Source organism: Canis aureus, chromosome 2 (assembly GCF_053574225.1).
Source record: "Canis aureus isolate CA01 chromosome 2, VMU_Caureus_v.1.0, whole genome shotgun sequence".
Classification (NCBI taxonomy): Eukaryota; Metazoa; Chordata; class Mammalia; order Carnivora; family Canidae; genus Canis; species Canis aureus.
The window spans coordinates 14,563,998-14,584,283 of record NC_135612.1 but is presented as its reverse complement, the minus strand read 5'-3'; the positions used below and the strand labels follow the sequence as shown (position 1 = coordinate 14,584,283).

The window sequence follows — 20,286 nt, the reverse complement described above, 5'->3', positions numbered from 1 at the left end:
ATTTCTTTCCCAGTAAAACAGTATAGTGTTTGCTTGGTTATGGGTCCAGTAAAATGCTCCATAAAGAACAAAAAAAGGGAGGGGGGAGTACATTACATTTTTCCATTATTGCAGATGCAAAATATGTAGGTTCTCAATAACTCTTTTGACTTAGGCATGGCATATGTCACTGAGAGTTTTTACTAGAAGCTATTTCCTACTCCAGATGGCAGTAATGCTTGGGTGTTTAGTGCAGCCCACATTGCTTGGGTGCAAGTCATCACCATGGTTGGCTGGGAAGAGCAAAGCGTGATTGGCAGGCCTGACTTGGGCAGCTCTTGGTATGATTTCTTAGCCCTCACCTGCTGGACATGCTAGAATCCATACCCTGAGCTTTCATAAAGTAGCAAATAGGCCACTAATACCACTACTTCAGGTTTTATTGATGGACTAGAGTCGCAAGTTTTTGTATTTCCTTTTTTTCCTCTTACTACAATACTGTATAATCAACATCACGGTGAGGTTTTATACTCTTTAAGCTTTCCTTCTTGTTTAGGCACTACTGCCAATCTGTTTCACAAATGTGAATATTGGCTATACATGAAAATAAAAAAGCTTAGTTTTTATATCTAGGAAAATATAAAGGAAATATAAAACTTCAATCTCCCTCACCATGCTTCAGATCTGTTCAACAAGCAATTAGGGTCTTCCTAATTACCCATGATTACATTAACACAAGATACAAATTTAACTGTATACCTCCTCACAGAATCCCTTCCCAAGGTTCTTCTTTTTTCCCCATCCTAACTTCAGGAAAGAAATTGTTAGCTCACAAAATATATGTCTTCCATAATTTACTGCTGTAACATTCAAATCACCCACTGGGCTTTATCTCATTTTCATCTCTACTTAGGCTCAGAAATGTGTTGTCTCCGAGAATCTTCCCTCTGAGTACCAACAAGGGGAGATTAGATCTCATTTCCTGCCTTCATTTACCTTCCAACAGTGCTCAATAAAAAGGCAATAGGAAGAATGAAATGGCTTGTTTTTCCAGGGGGAAAGATATTTTCATCCACTAGGTATTTCTGTTTCTTACAAACATTTTTAAAATACAACATCTCAGAAGAGGCAAGTAGCCTCAACCAACATTTCTACCTCTTTACAAACTAACTCTGTGAGCACAATGTGGTAGCAAAGAACAGCTCCAGTTGTGACCAAATTAAGGTTCCAATTATATATTGGTCATGTAGCAGCAAAGAACAGTTATTTGCAGATCAAAGTCGTGAACTTCCTGAAGATGGTTCTCCTCTTCACAGAGGAGCATCTGAGCTCTCAAAACAGCTTCAGAATTTGTTGAAGTCTACAATCTCCCCATGGCCCATGAGGTCCTGCATGACCTAGCCCCTGTCAACCATTCCAGACTGATCCCCCATACTTTCCTTCTTACCAAATTTCAGCTGCCCTGGTAAACTTTCTCTAAGTGCCCTGGTAAACTTCTCAAATTGCTGTAATGTCCTCTGCCCAGAAATACCTGCTACATCCTTTACTTCCTTCTGCTCCCCCAAATCTGGCCAACTCCTGTTATTTTTTGCATTTCATCCTAAATGTCATTTCCTCAAGAAAGCCTTCCCTGCCCCTCTCCTTCCCACAAATTTAAGTTAGGACCACTTACAATTTATTCCTATAGTTCTCTGTACTACTCTGAATCAGTTACTATAATTATAATTGATCATGATTAGTGTATTTTAGAAAATGTAATGGAAGCGTGGCTCAGTTGGTTGAGCATCTGCCTTCACCTCAGGTTATGATATTGGGGTCCTGGGATCGAACCCCATGTCTGGCTCCCCGATCAGCAGGAAGTCTACTTCTCCCTCTACCCTTCTTCCCTGCCTGCCACCTGTCCTGCCCCACTCATGCTCTCTCTCTCTCCAATGAATATACAAAATATTTTTTAAGAATGTAATGGAAGTTTCTCCTACTCACATAAACTCTGTGAGAGCAGGAATTAGTAAGTCTTGTTCATCAAGGTGTTAACAAGACACCATGTCTACCACAGGGTAAATACTTAATAAATATGTGAGGAAGGGAGAGAGAAGGTAAGAAAGATATATTACCAGAATTGTTGGTACTGTAGCAAAAAGAGATCTTCCAGCTACCTATACACATCTGGGGCTGGTTCATTACATAGAACATTTAACCAAATCTTTTTACCATTCCAAGATATCTAGAAATGCCAGTGCTCGTGAGCAGATGTAGCAGCTCTTCGGTGTGGCGGAGAGCCACGTACCACAGCAGTTAGACTCATAAGTTTTGGAGTCAGCCACTTACTTAGATACAAAAATCCCAGCTCCACCACTTACCGGCTAGGTGACCTGAGCAATTTTCTCACCCTTCCTGAACCTTCACTGATTCATCTATAAAATGAGGCTAAGAATTCTAGCCCCTTTAAGAGTTGTCTCAAAGGCTAGAAGAAGTACTGTCTGCAAAGCCCTTATGACCAAGATTTTAGTGCTGTTACCATTATTACCAAGAAACATGAGAAACTGTACCAAATTCAGAAGATATTATCTTACATAGTGCCTTTTCCTTGTTAAAGAAATATAACCCTAACAGGCATATTCACAAACAAGCTGTTTTCTTGTCCAGAGATCCTAACACCTAGACTAACTGCAGAATGTATAGCTTTATTTTTCACAGGCATTGAACAACGTGATAATAGCCAGATACACATACAGAATTCACAAGAATGATCTGAAAAGTATTCACTTATGAGCTTTCAGAACTGAACATGCAAAGAAACAAACTAATGTATTCACACTCACTATATCCTTCTGGATACTTTCCTCCAACGACTAACGGCACATTCTTCCAGTTGTCTCTCCAAAACAAAGCTGAGACTCAGATCCTTTAGTAAGACTGGTGTTAAAAGAGCGCCAGAACCAACCACGAATCAGTGGTTTGGGTGCCAGTCTGCACCTGGCACTGGTGCGCTGATGCGGCCCTGCTAACCAGTAGAGCGGTGGGTTTCAGGAAACTCTGGCCCCAGCAGGAATCAGATGTCTGCTACCCAAGCTCCGCCACTTACTGGCTATGGACAGAAGCTGGACTGCATACAAGCTAGTCAGCCTAATCATTTCCCAGATATAAAACACATTAATAATACCTATCTGTTAAAACTGCTGTGAGCTTTTGAGTGGGATAACGCACATCATCTATAATGACTATTTGAGATACTATGTGGTGACTGCTTAGCAAATACATCTATTTCATTTCATATCTTTTCCTATTACCATGCTTTTCATAGAACAAGATGGTATTCATGACAGAAGCCAGGCAAGGCTGTAATATCTAGATAATATATAATTACAAGGGTCTCATAACTTACAAAATGTTCCTAATGACAATATCAATAATAGAAACAGCGATGATGATCCAGCAGGGTACCTGATAAGGAAGAATTTTTTTAAGTAAGACTGACATTTAAAAGTTGCTAGCAGTGATGCCTGGATCACTCAGTGGATGAGCATCTGCCTTCGGCTCAGGTCGTGATCCTGGAGTCCTGGGATCAAGTCCCATACCAGGCTCCTTGCAGGGAGCCTGCTTCTCCCTCGGCCTATATCTCTGCCTCTCTCTCTGTGTGTCTCTCGTGAAAAAAAATAAACAAAATCTTTATTTTTTTTAAATAAACAAAATCTTTCAAAAAATAATAAAAAAATAAAAGTTACTAGCAATATCTTTATCTAGCAGCCAAAGAGAGCTAAGAGGACTTATTGCCAGTAAGAAGTAAGCAGGAGAGCTAGGATTACACCTAATACCAAAATCTGTAACATTAAGTCTGTCTTTATTAAATTTACTTGTTATGCCATAACCTCCAGATAAAAAAGATGGGAAGTAAATGAGAGAAGAGGTGTAATGTTAATACTGGGGTGGGGAAAAAGAAAAGGCTTTAAATTCTCATTCCAAACTTCCACCTGGAGTTCCATTTCCCTAGGCCAGGCTCCTAGGGCACAACCTACTTCAGACAGCCTTCCTTTGTAGGATCCAAATTATACTGATATGGGACTCTGGACCAGTCCCTTAAACTCCTACAACTCAGTTTCCTTATCTGGAAAATGCAAAAGACGATGAACCTATGTCAGAAAGTAATGTAGTAAATGAATGAGCTAATAGATATAAAGCATCTAGAATAGTGCCAATGCATAATAAATACTGCGAAGGGTTAGTGATTAGTAATAGCAGGTATAACGTGTTATTTTAAAATGGCTCAGGGTGGGGGGTGGGGGGTGGATGCTTGGGTAGCTTAGTCAGTTATGCAGCTGCCTTTGGCTCAGGTCATGATTTCAGGGTCCTGGGATGAGCCCTGACATCAGGCTCCCTGCTCAGCAGGGAGTCTGCTTCTCCCTCTCCCTCTGTCCCCTCCCATCTTGCTCATGGTCTATTTCTGTCTCTGTCTCTCTCTCTCTCTCTCTGTCTCTCAAATAAATAAATAAAATCTTTAAAAATAAAATGGACCCAAGGTGAGAGGCCTGGCATGTTGGTGGGCCATACATCGGAGGTGAGAGGACACAACTGCAAAGAGAGCCCAGCCCAGAGGACAACAATCAGCATGTCCCTACCTCACGTAATCTAACTTCAGAAGATGGAACATGTACTGCGATTTTACAAAAGTCAATCCAAATGCAGAGTAGTAGAGCCAAGCCCTATCACTATAAAGAAGTTCATGGGCACTTAAGCAAAATTAGTTTGCACAACAAATTTCTAGCACCAAATGTAAACAAAATTTGTGTAGCTGCTTAAAACTCACATTAGATTTATATTCCTAGAAGAAAAAAATAGAATTTAAAATACGAAATGGGCACAAATAAATAGATCACTCAGGATGCTATCCAGATATAATTAAGGACATGAATAAAGTAACAAAGTGGTATAAGAACATATTTTCAAAAACAGTCAGTGAGGATTAGTAATAACACGAATAGAAAACAGAACATTCTTTAAGCAGCCAACAAAGCAAAGGCCTAACTCAGTGATTCTCTGACTCGACTTTTGAGGCAATTTCACAAAATGAGCTTCCTTGTGAGTACCAAGAGTATCCTCAGATGAGAATATATCTTTACAATCCTCAAGCTATCACTTTCTCTCTAATTAAAACATGAACTATAGCCAAAAAAAAAAAAAAAGAGCTCACCAAAACACTTCCCTATTTTTAAAGGGAAGGATCTCTTTGTGAGGGCAAAGCCAGGACACGCTTGAAAATACTAATGATAGATATTGGTTATTGTGACTTCTAGGTTTCAGAAGATTAGGGCATAATTCTTTTCCCTTTTACAGTGGTGGCTGTAAATAAGATGGCTACTTATGAAAGAACCATTTGGCTGAAGAAAAGGCCTTCCTTATACATTAGTTTAAATTCAAAATAAAAATCGTCATTACTCATTCCCTTTGCAGAGCACACCCCAGAGTAAACCATGAAAACTGTCTGCTGATTGGTTTTTTCTTCTCTCCCTGGGGCCGAGCTGTTTTTTTTATACAACATTACACAACTGCTCAGACCACATAGACTTAAACCAGTTGTAAACATGAAGTTATCACTGAAATTTAGTACTATCACATTACATTTTAGAAGTGAAAAAATATTGGGGTGCCTGGCTGGCTCATTCGGTAGAGCATGTGACTCCTAATCTCAGGGTCATCAGCTCAAGTCCCTTGTTGGACATGGAGCCTACTTAAAATAAAATTAAATTAATACAGAAGTAGAAGAATATTGGTCTTGTTGTGGTCATCTTTGACCCCAGGGAGAAAATAGTATGTGTGTGAAAGAATATGTATAAAACACACCTGGTGAAGGCACAATTATGTGTGTGTGTGTGTGTGTGTGTGTGCACGCGCACAGCATACGTCAAAGCAACACAAACTGTCAAAATATCACAGGAGCTAGTTATTTAAACTGCACCATGAAAAAAATAATTCTAAAAGCTTCTAATAAAAAAAAAAAGCACCTGACTTTCCTTTTTTATTTTCCCTGCCCATGTTCCCAGAAAGAAAAAGAAGTTAAAATAGCTGAATGGCAGGGAGCAGCAGGGCAGAGAATGAAGAGCCAAAACTCATATAATACACCACCCGGAGAGTCCCGTGAGAGGTCAACAGACTAAGCACGGTTGATAATCCAAAATACACAGAAATCCCCCACAGCAAGTTCCATGCAGTTCTTCTTCATGCTCTGGCATATGCCCAGGGAGAAAAAACAGTTCAAGTCAGAGAAAGTGAAAGTGTCAGGCAGAAAGGAATAAATATAAGATCATTTTACAAAGCTTCACCTTCCTTGAAAAGAGGCAGAGGCCAGGGGACCTGGGAGAGTGGACACTGCAGGCTTCCCTCCATCTCTGCTTGGCCCCCCGTCCTACTCAGCTGGTCCCCACAGGGCTGGCCAGAGAGTCATAAGGGCCCCAGCTGGGTCTAGAGGACACAAAGGCTGCCTAGGGAGCCCATGGGAGCAGAGGAGGGTTGAGGGAGTTGAGGGGTGACAACCAAAATGGTTAGGTAAATGGTTTCTTGGAACTGTTGAGTTGAATTGGCATGTATGCAAGGCCAGGTCACAATCACAGCTGAACCTCACCCTGACCCCTCAGCTCCAGCTGCTCTTTAAAAGCAGAGGGAAGGAAAAAAAAAAAAAAAAAAAAAGGGAAGGGGAAGGTGCAGTCCACCCCGATTCTAAGCCCATGTCTCTCAGGAGACAGCACGGCCCATGCTGATTCAGGGTTTCCCACCTCGGGGGAGCATGAGGCTTGGCGACGGCTCTGTAGTGACAGAGAGCTTCTCTCCAAAATCTATTCCAATCTCAAAAGATACTTTAGGAAAACACTCAGACTTCTAATTTGGTGTGGTGAAAATACTATTTAAAAGCAACTATAGAAACGCTGAATTTTTCTGTTATGAAAAGCTACTTTATACTTCAATAAAAGAACAGGAGTCAAAAACAGCTTAAGGGCCTACATAGAATATGCTTTCTATTTTGAGAAAATACCTATTTGCAATTTTCAGAAATTGGTCATTCGCCATACACAGGTCAATCTCTCCTGAGAAAGAAAGCATATCTTAATATTTTTGCAGCACAACGCCCCAAGAATGAAAATTTCCAACAGAGCCCAAGGATTCTAAAACTTTCTGTCCTAACTATTCCTCCCAATACTTAACCTCTCTGACATCAGGTCCATATGAATCCACGAAAGAGAGTCATGTGGGAGGTTTCCCTGGTTTCCCTGATTTTCTTTAACAAACATGTTTTGCCCTTTCTTTTACTCCACTTTCAGTGCCTCATGCTGCAGAGAAAAGGAAAACTATCTTATTCAGGAAAAATTCAAAATAACTAAAGAATATGAGCTATTCCGGTAAACAGGTGACAATCTGGCACTCAGGAGCCCGGCACCCTCAACCATAAATGCAAATTCCAACCTCAACCTTCCCTCTCCCTTCCCAAGAAAAAGACTCTTCAATAAAAGCATTTTTTTTTTAAACAAAACCAAGAAAAACCACAGACATAAGCAAAGGGGAAAAATATGGTGCAATTAACTTCCTTCCACTCTTCCTTTCCCTGAAGGTTTGGCCAAACCCCTGGCCTTTCAAATCTTTCTGTCTTCCCATCCCCAGGGTCAGGTCTCTGTCTAGCTGCAGGCTCCCACTGGGATCCTGTGCCCCTGCTGCCAAGGACTCCCCTCCGCTCCTCACTTGACTCAGTCTCCCCGGCCCAGCTGCCTCCAGGCTCCCAATCGCTGGGCCGGATGCACTGCTCAGCTGCACAGTCTGGGCACAGCTTCGGCTTCACCTATACTTCCCAGAACCCACTCCTGACTCCCGGGTTCTGAGTACACAGCACACTTATCTGTGGCAGTACTGTGCCCCCACCCCCGTGGGCAAATCCTAACCACACTCCAAAACAAGGCAGGCAGAGGCCACCAGGTGGGCACACTCTTCCACTGTTGACCCTAAGCCTACTGCTTACCTGCATCTGGGCCCACAGTGTCTCCTTCCATTTGCAATGGAAGAGGAACCTTTCTTCTGGCTGAAGCTACCACTCTCCCTAGGCTTCGGGGCCCACTCGGACCCATGCCCCTTGGTACCTCCCCCTTTCATTTATCCTTCTGTTCTCCTTAAATGTCAACCTCTCCCTCTCTAATGGCTCCTCCTTTTCAACCCACACAGGTGATACTCATTAAAAAAAACCCAGCTCTTCCAAACATCCTATCCTGACATTGTTCTCACTCTCCTACTACCTACTACTACTTTCTTTCATCCCCTAAAGAGCCAAACCAATTGGCTTCTTTCCCCGTCCTCAGCATCTCTTTCCACACCTCCCTCTGCCCTCTGTATCCTGGCTTCTGTGCCACCACTCCTGATTCCGTTATTTTGTAAAATGTATTGACATCTACTATGTCCCAGATAACATGGGCCTGGCACAGGGAGAGGACAGGACAAATTGGACATGAGCTCTGATAGCTGCATTCAGTCCAGAAATAGATTGTATTTGGACTACAACTTAAAATATTTTTTCAAATAATTGCCCAAAATTCAAGAGCCTGGAGATCTCACATGAAAATCCAGACTTTTGGCATGGATTAAAGAATCCAAGAACTCTGGCAGCAATGCTTCTTTCGCTATCTGACAATAACCAGTTGGAGCTGAAAAGCAGCCGCCCCTTAAATCAGGCAAGGGCTCGCTGGTTCACCACGGGCCCATCAAGCCCTCTAAGCTCATTTTCTTTTCTCTGATGGCCCCTGTGTGCAACGAAGTTTGAATCCCTGTTCTAGATCAGTGCTGCCCACTAGACATCAAAATGTGACCAACATACATCATTTTAAATATTCTGATAGCCATACCTTTAAAAAATAGGAAAGGAACAAGTAAAATTAACTTTAATAATATATTCTATTTAATGCAACACATCCAAAATATTATTTCAATGTATAAGCACCGTAAAAATTAATGAGATATTTTACCTTCTTTTCTCTGTGCTAAGCCTTCACAATCCAGTGTGCATCTTACACTTGGAGCACAACTCAGTTGGAATCTGCCATATATCTAACATTCAAGAGCCATGTGTGGCTAGTGGCTCCATCTGAGGCAGCACAGTTCCAGATGCTTAATGATTCACTACAAAAACCATCTTACAAGTAGAGAGAGGGAGAGAAAATTAAGGGTAAAGAAGAAAGCAGGCAGGACCGAGGAAAAGGGTGATGTTAGAGAGGAGGCACTGTGAGGACTTCAAATTCAGAAGGAAGAATGCAGGATCACAGAGATAATGAAGAGTGTTCCCCAAAAACATAAGCTACGACTGTCCAAACCTGCAGGTATAAAAACACCTTTTATAGGCAAATGCAATTAACTGGCAATGCAGATTTTCTGGAGGGAGGCTTTAGTGTTTCATAAACATGTAGTCATTGTGCAAGGCAACCGACCAAATGTCTGAACCACAATTCACACACTTGACATTCAAGAGGCCACAGAATGGACCAGGCTACTGAGGACAGGATTCTTGCTCGAGACTGGGATTTTGATCTTGCTCAAGGGGATGGGTTTGAGGAGAAGTGGCAGTGATGCAGACAGAAAATTATCTTGAGATAAGATCCAAGCAGAGATCAATACTTAGAGATCATAAATGAGTGAGACTATGACAGCAAGGTGTTAGAAATCCAGATATGGGGTTGTAACATCAGAGGTCAGAAAAGGAGATGTGGGTGCAAAAAAAAGGATACCCAGGGTCAGAGACTGGCACCCAGAAATGCATCCCTGAGCCAGAGACCTGAGAAGTAGAAATCACTCCTCCATCCTCCATGAGAATACAATATGGTGGCCAGGGAGTCGGTGTCATGTCCTCCCTTCACACCCACAGACATGAACAAGAATTAAAGTACAAGCTGAGAAAAGCCAAGCCACTGGCTAGGGAAGAGGAGAAGGTCATATACATCTGCCAGACTTAAAAGGACTTGGAAGCAAGAAGGCAGGAACATCATTATGTAACTAAAAGTGCTTTTGAAACTTTTCCAGAACTTCTTCTGAATAGCTCTAGCCCATCCATTCATCCCTTCATTCACTCAGCAACCACTTATTGAGTAGTCTTCCCTCTACAATGCTGATTAGACAGGTCGATCATACTAAGGCTTGCCAAATCCTACTCTAGCAGTGCTGGTGAAAGTAGCTCAGGCTTAAGATAGGGTGAGTTGCTCATATTGATGGGGCCTCACTGAATAAAACCTATGGGATTAGGAGGGCGCATTGATCCCAACGCATTCAGAGGGTCCATTTGTCTATCATGTGTTGTAGTTTTCCCTAAAAGGATGAGACAATGAGAAATAAAGCTGGTATAAGATATCTCAAGAGACTTCACAGGAATATCGTTCTCTCAAGAAGGCAGTGTGCATGACTTTTAAATCTCTTATATTGAAAATACAGGTTTTTTGCATTGTTTGCATTCAAATTAATGTTAAATACACATATTTGGAGACATGAGGAAAATCATGGCCTGATAACCTGCTGAAAAAAAATTCTAATGTAAGAAACTGGTAACATTGGAGGGGGAAACCATTTGCATAAAATCTTCGATTGTTGAGGGATAGTAATCACTTTACATATCTGACCTATAAAAAGCACTGTAAGTTAGAAGAAATGGTCGACAGTGACAAAAAAAAAAAAAAAAGCAAGTGTCACATAAAGTTAATCATGCAGGGGAAATAGACGCACGATTGTCAATGATTCCAACAAATTCAAAATCACAAACAAAATCAATAGAGATTTGGCAGCAGAAAAAATGACACAAAGGGTACCTCACACGTTTCAATAATTAACTATATAGAAAGATAAATTTGTCCTAAATACATATGCTTCATACCATAATTTTATGAAAAAACAAACAAGTTATCTAAAGCAAGTTCTAGTACAACTAGAATATTTACCTCATTCACATTAAACAAACAAAAAAGTCAATATTCAAACAGTAACCCTCAGTTACCAAGAAAAGGTTTTAATTAAGATTCTTGGCTGATTGAGGCAAGGAAATGCCTAATGTTTAGTAAGTTTTCCAGTAAAAAAAAAAAAAAAAAAAAAAGTCAGATTTCAAAAAATTTCTGCTTATCTAAAGCATACGACTATGCACTGCAATTAGCTATAATTAATAAAAAGTACATGACCCAAACTTCTGAATATGCAGATTTTGTCAATGCTTACAGTATTACCTAGACATACTATTTACTTTTCGTCACTCTTGAGTTGACATTTTGATAATCATGAGTCAAGAAACCACACTACATATTTCTGAGTTACAAAAAATACATTACTAGCCTTTAATTTTGTGAAATCATCCCTTATTTCCAAATGACAGAGCAAAAGAAAAAAGGGAGAGTGCTTGTCCTATGATCTTTATGAGTCTATTAATCCTATTTTATCTAAGAATTTATTTTTGCTTTTCCAGGACAATGTGCAAATACTTGCCAAAGGTAGTATAAGATTTTTTCATTACTTTGTGAAATTGTGATGTCACCAGTACTGTCTCAGTTAACTTGAGGCTACTTTTGCCACCAATGCAAGTAAAGGAATTTACATCTTAAATGAGAAGGACCAACAAATTTCCCCATTAATTTTTTTCAGCTACCCACTTATTTGTAATGGTGGCAGTGGCAAAACTTCAATATACTGTTATACTATAAAACATTAGCAATTACTAGTGTTTACTGAGCTCACGTAATATTTACTTGATAATATTTCCATATATACAAGATTCATAGCTGTAGTCGGATCTTCCAGATCCGCAGCATAGAACATAAAAGTCATAGGAAAATAATTCCACTCCAAAGTAAACCTGTCACTGTTTATTCTCTTTCTCTGCAATAAATTGATGCTCCAGTGATTTTTTTGGAAAGCTATCACACATCAAACTTCATGACCTGTTCCAAAGTTCCTAAGATCTCATCCTTTCTCTCTCACTTTGAAAAAGCTATTAACATTGCTTTTAGGGCTTGTTTTGGGGAGTACTGGTTTTTTGGTGATTTTAAGTCATTTACATTAGGAATTACGTTTCTTCACATTTGTGTCTTCCCCAAGATTAAGTTACAGTCTATGAAGTAATATTAGAGACACCTGGAAAATAGCAAAAATTAACCCAAATCACACTTTTAAATCATTTTTAAAAATATATGCTTTCTCTAAAAGGTCAGATAGTTAATGAGCCAAGATACACTTCATGTATAGACTTAATCTTAGAAAATCTTTTTATACTTTTTGTGGGAGCTTACAGATGTATTTTAGGAATTTTTTCCCAATGAATGAATATTCTTCTTACTATGTTTTGAAACATTTCTATCATACCCTGAATAGCCACTTTTTTGACAAAAACTTTTTTGCTTCTCTACAGAAGCAATTTTAACAAAATGAATTTAAAAGAAAAAAACAATAAAAGTTTAGCATTCATAAACTTCATGCTTTTGTTAAAGCCCTAAAAAACTGTGACATATTCATTCTTCACTCTTTATCTTAAAATACTGGCTTCCTGATTCTAGCAAAATATAATTTTAGTAACTCATCAAGACAGAATACATAAAATTGGCATATTTTTGATATGCACACAAATTGAGAAAGCATCTTTCCCAACTGTGTTGCAGAAAATGAAATGCATCTGGTATGACAATATGGCCAAGCACGTGAACTAGAATCAGTGGGAAGAAATGTTTTTTTTTTTTTCTTTTTCTCAAAGCAGAACATTTTAAATAACGTACATGCCCCAACATGTACAAAAGTGTCTTCCCAAAGGTGTATTTGGCTAAAGAACACAGAGTAGCAAGAGGGCTGGTAAGGGCCTGGGAGGTTTGCTCAGTTTTAATCATTGTACATCAGTGATTTCCAAATCTCTTTCCCCCATCAGTTCAAACTGATGTAGTTTTTATTTTTTATTTTTTTTTTTATTTTCTTGCTTTTGCTTTTGCTTTTGCTTAACACCTCCACCCAGAGTCAGAGTTTATGCACATATGTTGTTGTGGCCTCATGCTGAGCTGGAGGGGGAAGTGGAGAGGTAGGGAGGTGTTGGAGAACATGGCTAATGCCAGGATCAAGCAGCGAAAAATTGAGACATTTGGGTTATTTTTGCAATGAATTTTCTTTCTTCTTTGAAAGAAAGTTCTTTTTATCTAGGCAATCTGAAGATGTTTTTAATGCTTTTATTACCTTTCCTTTCATGTGCCCCTATCTGTTGTTGAACAACACAGGAATCTGCCTACGCTAGGCACTCCCTTCCCCAGCCCAAGTGTGTTCTGAGGCCAGGGGCTGGGAGAGCAAGGAAAGATCTCGGAGCCAGGCAGGAAGCTTGCAGGGTGCTGCACAGCTCAACCTACTCCTGGACACCGTCCTCAGAAGGGGGTCCTCTTCTACTTGCAGCGCCCAATTCGATTTCTTTCTCTTCCTCATCACAAGGTAAGCCAGCCTGACTCTCAGATTTGGGCAGAGGGTCCGTGAAAGGACTTAGAAATCCTGCTTCTGCATTGGTGAGACAATGCTGCTGAAAGCCAGATCTGTGGCTTCTAACAGAAAAAGCTGTCTACTTCTCAAGGAACGGACTCCAGGAGCTGCAGGTGTAGGGAAGCAACAAAGGTGCCCCTTCCTGGGACTGGGTGTGGCCTTAAACTAGCCCCTCAGGGCTACTGTTCTGCCCACACCTCACCTTTCATCTATTCTTTGAAACGCATTTTAGCTTTGTTACTCTTTTTATCTTCCTTGAGATGCCGGCTCCTTATAACGAAAGCTTCCTTAGAAGATAGAAGGTATCCTCAATAATGTCACTTGTAATGTGATGTAATAAAAGATGAAATAATGTATCACAGAGAAAAGAACAACTTAATATAGCTAATACATCACAGAACTGATTCCAGGGAGTGGGGAAAACCCTCCGAATGTACGTAAACTTGCAAGCATTAGTCACAGGACTGAAGTCATCTTGGAAACAAAATAAGCTCTAAAAGTGGTCAAAGGCAGTTATAGTAATGTAAGAAAGATTCAGGAGAATTTTAGCACAGAACCTCCATCATTTATTAACCATGTGACCCTAGAAAGGTTATTTAATGTCTTTGAATGTCAGTTTCCTAATCCATAAAATGGCAACAAGAACTTCCATCATGTAGGGCTGCTGGCAGGATCAGATCCAGTAAGGCTATAAAGTGCCCAGCATACCGTGAGGGCACACACAATGCTAGTTTAGTATGCTCTCCAAAACAGGCTTAGGTCTTTGGTGTACAAAATTCATAATTACATAGCAATATTTAAAAAAAAAACTGAGTGTCAGAAAACTGGTAAAAACTAATATAAAGATTAATTCAGAACTGTCTGCTTTTATCGGAGAAGGACAAACATTATAGGGTCTCATTCATTTGGGGAATATTAAAAATAGTGAAAGGGAATAAAGGGGAAAGGCGAAAAAATGAGTGGGAAATATCAGAAAGGGAGACAGAACATGAGAGACTCCTAACTCTGGGAAACGAACTAGGGGTGGTGGAAGGAGAGGTAGGCGGGGGGTGGGGGTGACTGGGTGACGGGCACTGAGGGGGGCACTTGATGGGACGAGCACTGGGTGTTATTCCATATGTTGGCAAATTGAACACCAATAAAAATAAATTTATATATATATAAAGAATTGTCCGCTTTTGCTTTCAGAATCTTGGTTCAATGGCCTGCAAAGTAATTTAGTGAATCAAATAATCTCTCTACCTTCAAAATAATTCAGTTATTTGTTGTTGCATTACTTTTGTTCATAAAAGTGAATAAAAACCACTGCAAAGAGTACCCCAACTCTAAAGTTCTTATGCCTCGGGATTCCGTGCACACTCAAAAGTAAATTCTTCTAAAATATACAGCATTCATCTATACTGAATTTAAAACATCCTTTTAAGACCACTTTTTACTCTAGTTTTGAAACCAGACACACGAGTTCTATTCAATTATCTTTCAAGATAAAAGGGAAAGTAGAGCTATTTAGACTCTTTGTCAGGGCTCTCTACTTACTCTCCCCAGAATAATTAAAAACTTTTTCTAGAACATTAGTAACATCAGGTTATCCACCTGTATCCCAGCTTGCTTTCTGAAACTATACTAAGCAGCTAATAAACCATAAGAACTTTCAACTGATGGCCCATCTATTCCTGCATCACGCTGTCTGAAACGCGGCCTTAGGTTTTCTGGAGCCCGGCTTTTAACCTACTTAAAAAGATTAACCTTTAAATGAGTTCAAGAATAATTAATCAGAGTCAGAATAATGAGAATTTAAATAAACCAAGACGTACTGGAAGAAAAAAAGTTCTTCAGGCCACCGAGACGGAAACTTTCAAAATGCCTTGCTAGCAGGTACACAATTTGCAGGTCTTAACAAAAGGGGCGCATCGCCTCTGCAAAACCGAGGGAATAAAAAGCAGCTGCTCAGGGGAACGCCTTAAGAATCGTTCATTTTCACTTGACTCTTAATGGGACCAAACTTAACTCCTGCCTGACCAACGAGGCAACACGATGCCTAGAGAACAGACTTAACACGCAACTGCTTCCGAGGACTGCTGACGCTCAGGGGAGGCCGGGCAGCTGGTCTACCTCAGCCCACACGCTCCCGCCGTGCACCTGTTGGGCCGCGATCTACTCGCGCCCCGGGACTTCTAGGAAGGGCGCGCGGCAGCACGAGCAGCCTTTGGCTCTTAGGGTTTCCCCCGAACACGGACCTCACCGTCTCCAATAATCCACCTCTCCGCACCACCGTTCCTTCCCGCAAGCCACTGGTTTCCAAAGGTGGCCCCTCCGCACCTGCAACCGTGGTTGCAAATTTTCTTTTCTAAGTTGCTCGATCTTTCTTTGGAGAAGGCGAGAGACTTCGCTAACACAGTCCTTCCAGGGGACCTCCCCCCGAAAGTGCCCATCTGATGTCTGGCGTTAGCCCTCTCCTGCCTGGCTCCTACCTGTCGTCTTCACCGGCGGCTCCTAAAGCTGCCCCCAATGGCCTCCGGCCGGAGGTGTGATTTCTACCAAAAGTACGGTCGGGGCGCAAGTCAGAACTGTAAACCACCCCCCCCCAGCAGGCCCGGGAGGGGTCCTTGCCACGACCTGATTTCCCGGTGGCACCCCCGCTGCCCCGCGCCTCCCAGGGGAGGCGTCTCCCCGAGGCCGGGGGCGTGGCCCGCGCACCTGTGCCTCACCTGGCTGCTGCCCGGCTCCTCGCGCGTCTCGGGGCTGCGGGCGGGCTCCGCGGGGGGCGGCGGCGGCGGCGGCGGCGGCTGCAGCAGCTGCTCCAGGCAGGCAGTGCCCGGCAGGGACGAGCTCTTCTGATGGCACAAGTGCGCCTCGGGGCCCCGACGCCGTGCGCCCTCATCTGGGGCGCGGGCCCCCCTCGCGGGCGGCTGGGGCGAGGAGGACAGGGAGGACGAGGCGGAGGACGAGGAGGGAGCCGAGTCCGCGCCCGGCCCCTTGCCCGCGGGCAGCAAATGCTCGCGGATCCGGCGGCGCAGGGTGGCCCCGCGCTCGCCTCGGCCGCCCCCGCCGGGCTCCAGGGGCTCCGGCGACGAGCAGCACAGGTTGGGCTGCGAGGAGGAGAAGACGCGGTCCAGCACCTGCTTGCGCTTCTTGAAGCCGCTCCACCTGCCGCCCCCCGGGGGTGGCGGGGACGGCGACGGGGTGTCCGCAGTGCGGCGCTCGGGGCCCCCCGCGCGCGCGCCCCCGCCGCCCTTGCCCTTGCCCACCCCCAGCTGCAGGTTCTTCCAAAGCCGGGCCTGGAAGGAGGAGGACGCGGCGGCCTCCCGGGGCTCCATCCTGCGCCCCCGGCTCCCCCTCTCCACGCCGCCTCCTCCTCCGCCTCCTCCGCCGCCGCCTCCGCGCTCTCCGGCTGCACCTCCTCCCCGGGCCCCGCGGCGGCGGCGGGCGCAGCAGCAGAAGCCGGGAGCGCCCGGCGGCTTCAGGACCGCGAGGGGGGCGCTGGCCGGGCTCCCGCGCCGCTTCTTCCTCCCGCACCTGCCGGGGAGGGGGGGTCCGCAAAGTTTGGAGCTCCGCGCCCCGCAGCTCCAGGCCCCCGGGGCCCCCCAGGCCGCGCCCCGGCTCCCTCTGGCTGCAGAAGCTCCCGGCGCCCGAGCGTGCGCGGCCAGCGGCGCCCGGGACCGCACCCCGCGCCCTCGGGGCAGCACCTGGCGGCGGGGCGTCAGCGGGGCGTCAGCTGGGCGCGCGCACCCCCGGCGGCAGGCGCACGGCGCTGAGACCAGCGCGACCTGCAGCCCCGCGGGAGCGCCCGGGACCCGGCTCGGGCTCCGGCTCCGGCTCCGGCTCGCGGGGGTGGGGGCGGGGGCCGGCTGCGCCCCGGGAGCTGCCCGCAGCCCCCCACGTGGCCCTCGTGGGTCCCGCGGGGCTCAGGACGCCCACAGCGACCCGCGAGCCTGCCCGCAGCCCGGCGCCCCCCACGGCTGCTCCCGCCCGGCCGCGCGGAGACCTGGAGCTCTCCCGTCCTGACTTCATCCCCTCCGCCCTCCTTTTGCTCTTTCTTGGCACGGGCTGGGGCGGTCTCCTCTGTGTCCGGGTCTACGGGGTCCCGGAGGCTGCCCCGGGACCTGGCCCGCCCTAGAGGTGCGGGGGGGTCCACGGCGCACGGCGGCGAGCAGGACGCCCACTGCCCCTCACGCCGCGCCACGCGCAGGGAATCTTGTTTTCTTTCGCCTGCGTTTACTCCGTTTGCTTCGCTGAAAGGCAGTTGGGTTTGTTCAGCTCGTTCAGACCTTGCTTCTCCCTAAATCTACTGATGGAAAGGTCTTTTGCTTCTACTAAGTGAGCTTCTTGAAAAGCAGGTGATACCCCTTCTCCACCCTCCTCCACTACCCTCCACCCCATTAAGGATGGAAAACAGAAGAGTTCCTGAGTCTTGGCACCATGCTGTCTGATTCCAATCTCCCAGCTAGCAGTATGCCCTACGTTAGGAGGTCTTACCATCCTAATTTTTGTCTTTTTTTTCCTTTATAACAATTACTTAAAAATATTTCTTGAGCACCTACTATGTGCCAGGCAATATGATAGGCTCTGAGGATGAAGCTGTGAACAAGGCAGACAGGGCCCCCCTGCTTTCATGGAGCCCTTCTTCAATGGGGTCCAACAGTAAACAGAATTTCTTTCTTTCTTTCTTTTAAGTTATGAGAGGCAGAGACACAGAGGGAGAAGCAGGCTCCATGCACGGAGCCGGACGGGAATCGATCCCGGGACTCCAGGATCACGCCCTGGGCGGAAGGCAAGGCGCTAAACCCCTGAGCCACCCAGGGATCCCCAGTAAACAGAATTTCATTTCATTTCATTTCATTTATTTTATTTTATTTATTTTATTTTATTTTATTTTATTTTTTTGTAAACAGAATTTCTAATAGGAAAAGTCCCATGGAGAAAAATAAAACGGCACCGTAACAGAGTGGCTGTGGAGGTAGAGAGGTAGGGTTGCCAGATAAACTGCAGGACATCCAGTTACATTTAAATTGCAGATAATTTTTGAGTATAGGTACATCCCAAATATCGTACAACGCATACTAAAATATTATTTGTTGCTTATCTGAAATTCAAGTTTATTTTTATTTATTTAATATTTCTTTTTTTAAGATTTATTTATTCATGATAGACATCGAGACAGAGAGGCAGTGGCACAGGCAGAAAGAGAAGTAGGCTTCATGCAGGGAGCTAGATGTGGGACTCGATCCCAGATCTCCAGGATCAGGCCCTGAGCTAAAGGCATTACTAAACCCCTGAGCCACCCAGGCTGCCCCAAAATTCAAGTTTCACTGGGTGTTTTGTATTTTTTATTTGTTGAATCTGACAACCCCATACAAAGGGGTCTGAGTTGTTGTTTCTTAAACCAAAAGTCTATTGAGAAACTAAAACTTGAGTTGAAACTTAATGAGACAGATAGTCATTGAAAGATCTATTACAGAATTCCAGGCAGAAGGAACAGTAGGTGCAAGGGCCCTAAGGCAGGAAGCAGCTTGGTTAGGCATGTCCAAGGGCATATAGAGTGGAGGGAGGTGAAAGACTTGGTAAGACAGTAGAAGGTCCTGGTGGGGTGGGTCCCACAGCCCCAATAAGATTTGAGGTTCCTCTAAGTGAAATGGGGAGCCATTAGATAGTTTTTAAACATGAGAGTAACGTGATGTGATTAACTATTCACCTACCTTCCCCATAGGGCTGTTATAAGAATTAAGTGAGAAAGGACTTAGCTCAGTGCCTGAGATTTTCTACAATCAAGTTTAAAGTACCACAACCACAAAAAAATGACCTCAGTTTGGAACCACCATGATAGTCCAAAAAGAACTGCAATATACAGGTCTTTTTTTCTATAACACAGGAAAATTATTTTGTCACTAATAGTTCTAAGACATGATCAACAAAAGCAGAGAGAAAATAAATACAGAATGACTATAAAGAAGAAAGAAGAAATGACCACTCCTTCTTACCAAAACTCTATGTCAATTTTTCATACTTATATGACACAGATCTGTAGACCCATGGAGATAACTCCATACAATTCAGCCTTATATTCATATAATCTTTTAATGATGTATTTAATTGAATTTTGTAGTTTAATATTTTCATTTTTATCCTCCACCTAACTTTGCCTTGAAAATACTAACTCTGAGATTTTGGGTTCTGGGATCTGGGATCCATCCCAAGTGACACTCACCCATCAATGTGAATTCAATTAAGCAACTTAAATATGTATGTATATGTAACTTACATATGTAACTTATCCTAAATAGTTAAAATGGATTCTAAAATGAGAGGTTGTCCTACAAATTTTGTATTATATAAAGTTGTACACAATATGTCCAATGTCTTATTATACTTAAACACTACAACACAAGGGAAAAGGGAATGGTACAAATTGATCCCTGAGAACTGAAGAATCACTTCTGGCCTGACTGATTAAGGAAGATTTCTTGCTGGAGGCATCATCTGAGCCAAGATCTATTGCAGGCGACAGAGCATACCAGGAAGATAGATTGCCACCCACCAGGGAAAGCAAAATTCATGGCACATAGCAAAACTCCAATAAATGTTAGCTGTTCTTTTTATTATAATTTGCTAACCATCTTAAATATTGATGGAGCATCTGTTGCTTGAATTAATGGGAAATTAATAGATGTATCACACACTGATAGACAGGAAGTTGGGAAGAGGATGGGTAGGTAACAGTCAGCAACAAGCCCAAAGGAAGTGAGGGAGTGAACCAAGTAGCGAATTTGAAGGAAAATTTTTCCAGGAAGAGGGAACATTAAATATGAAGAG

At 43.6% G+C, this 20,286-nt stretch overlaps 1 protein-coding gene across 16 annotated transcripts in view; it reads right to left on the bottom strand.

Moving 5' to 3' along the window:
- The window catches only part of MCTP1 (multiple C2 and transmembrane domain containing 1), a 536,343-nt gene extending 519,182 nt beyond the window's left edge, over positions 1 to 17,161 (bottom strand). For 15 of the 16 annotated variants that reach the window (XM_077864460.1, XM_077864400.1, XM_077864477.1 and 12 more), the window contains exon 1: positions 16,185 to 17,092. In XM_077864460.1, coding sequence (XP_077720586.1) covers positions 16,185 to 16,793 — 609 coding nt within the window. In that variant the 5' untranslated portion in view covers positions 16,794 to 17,092. Of the gene's footprint in view, positions 1 to 16,184 lie in introns of all 16 variants that reach the window. The other variant, XM_077864453.1, reaches the window with a different exon arrangement.
- Between the last annotated feature and the right edge of the window lie 3,125 nt (positions 17,162 to 20,286).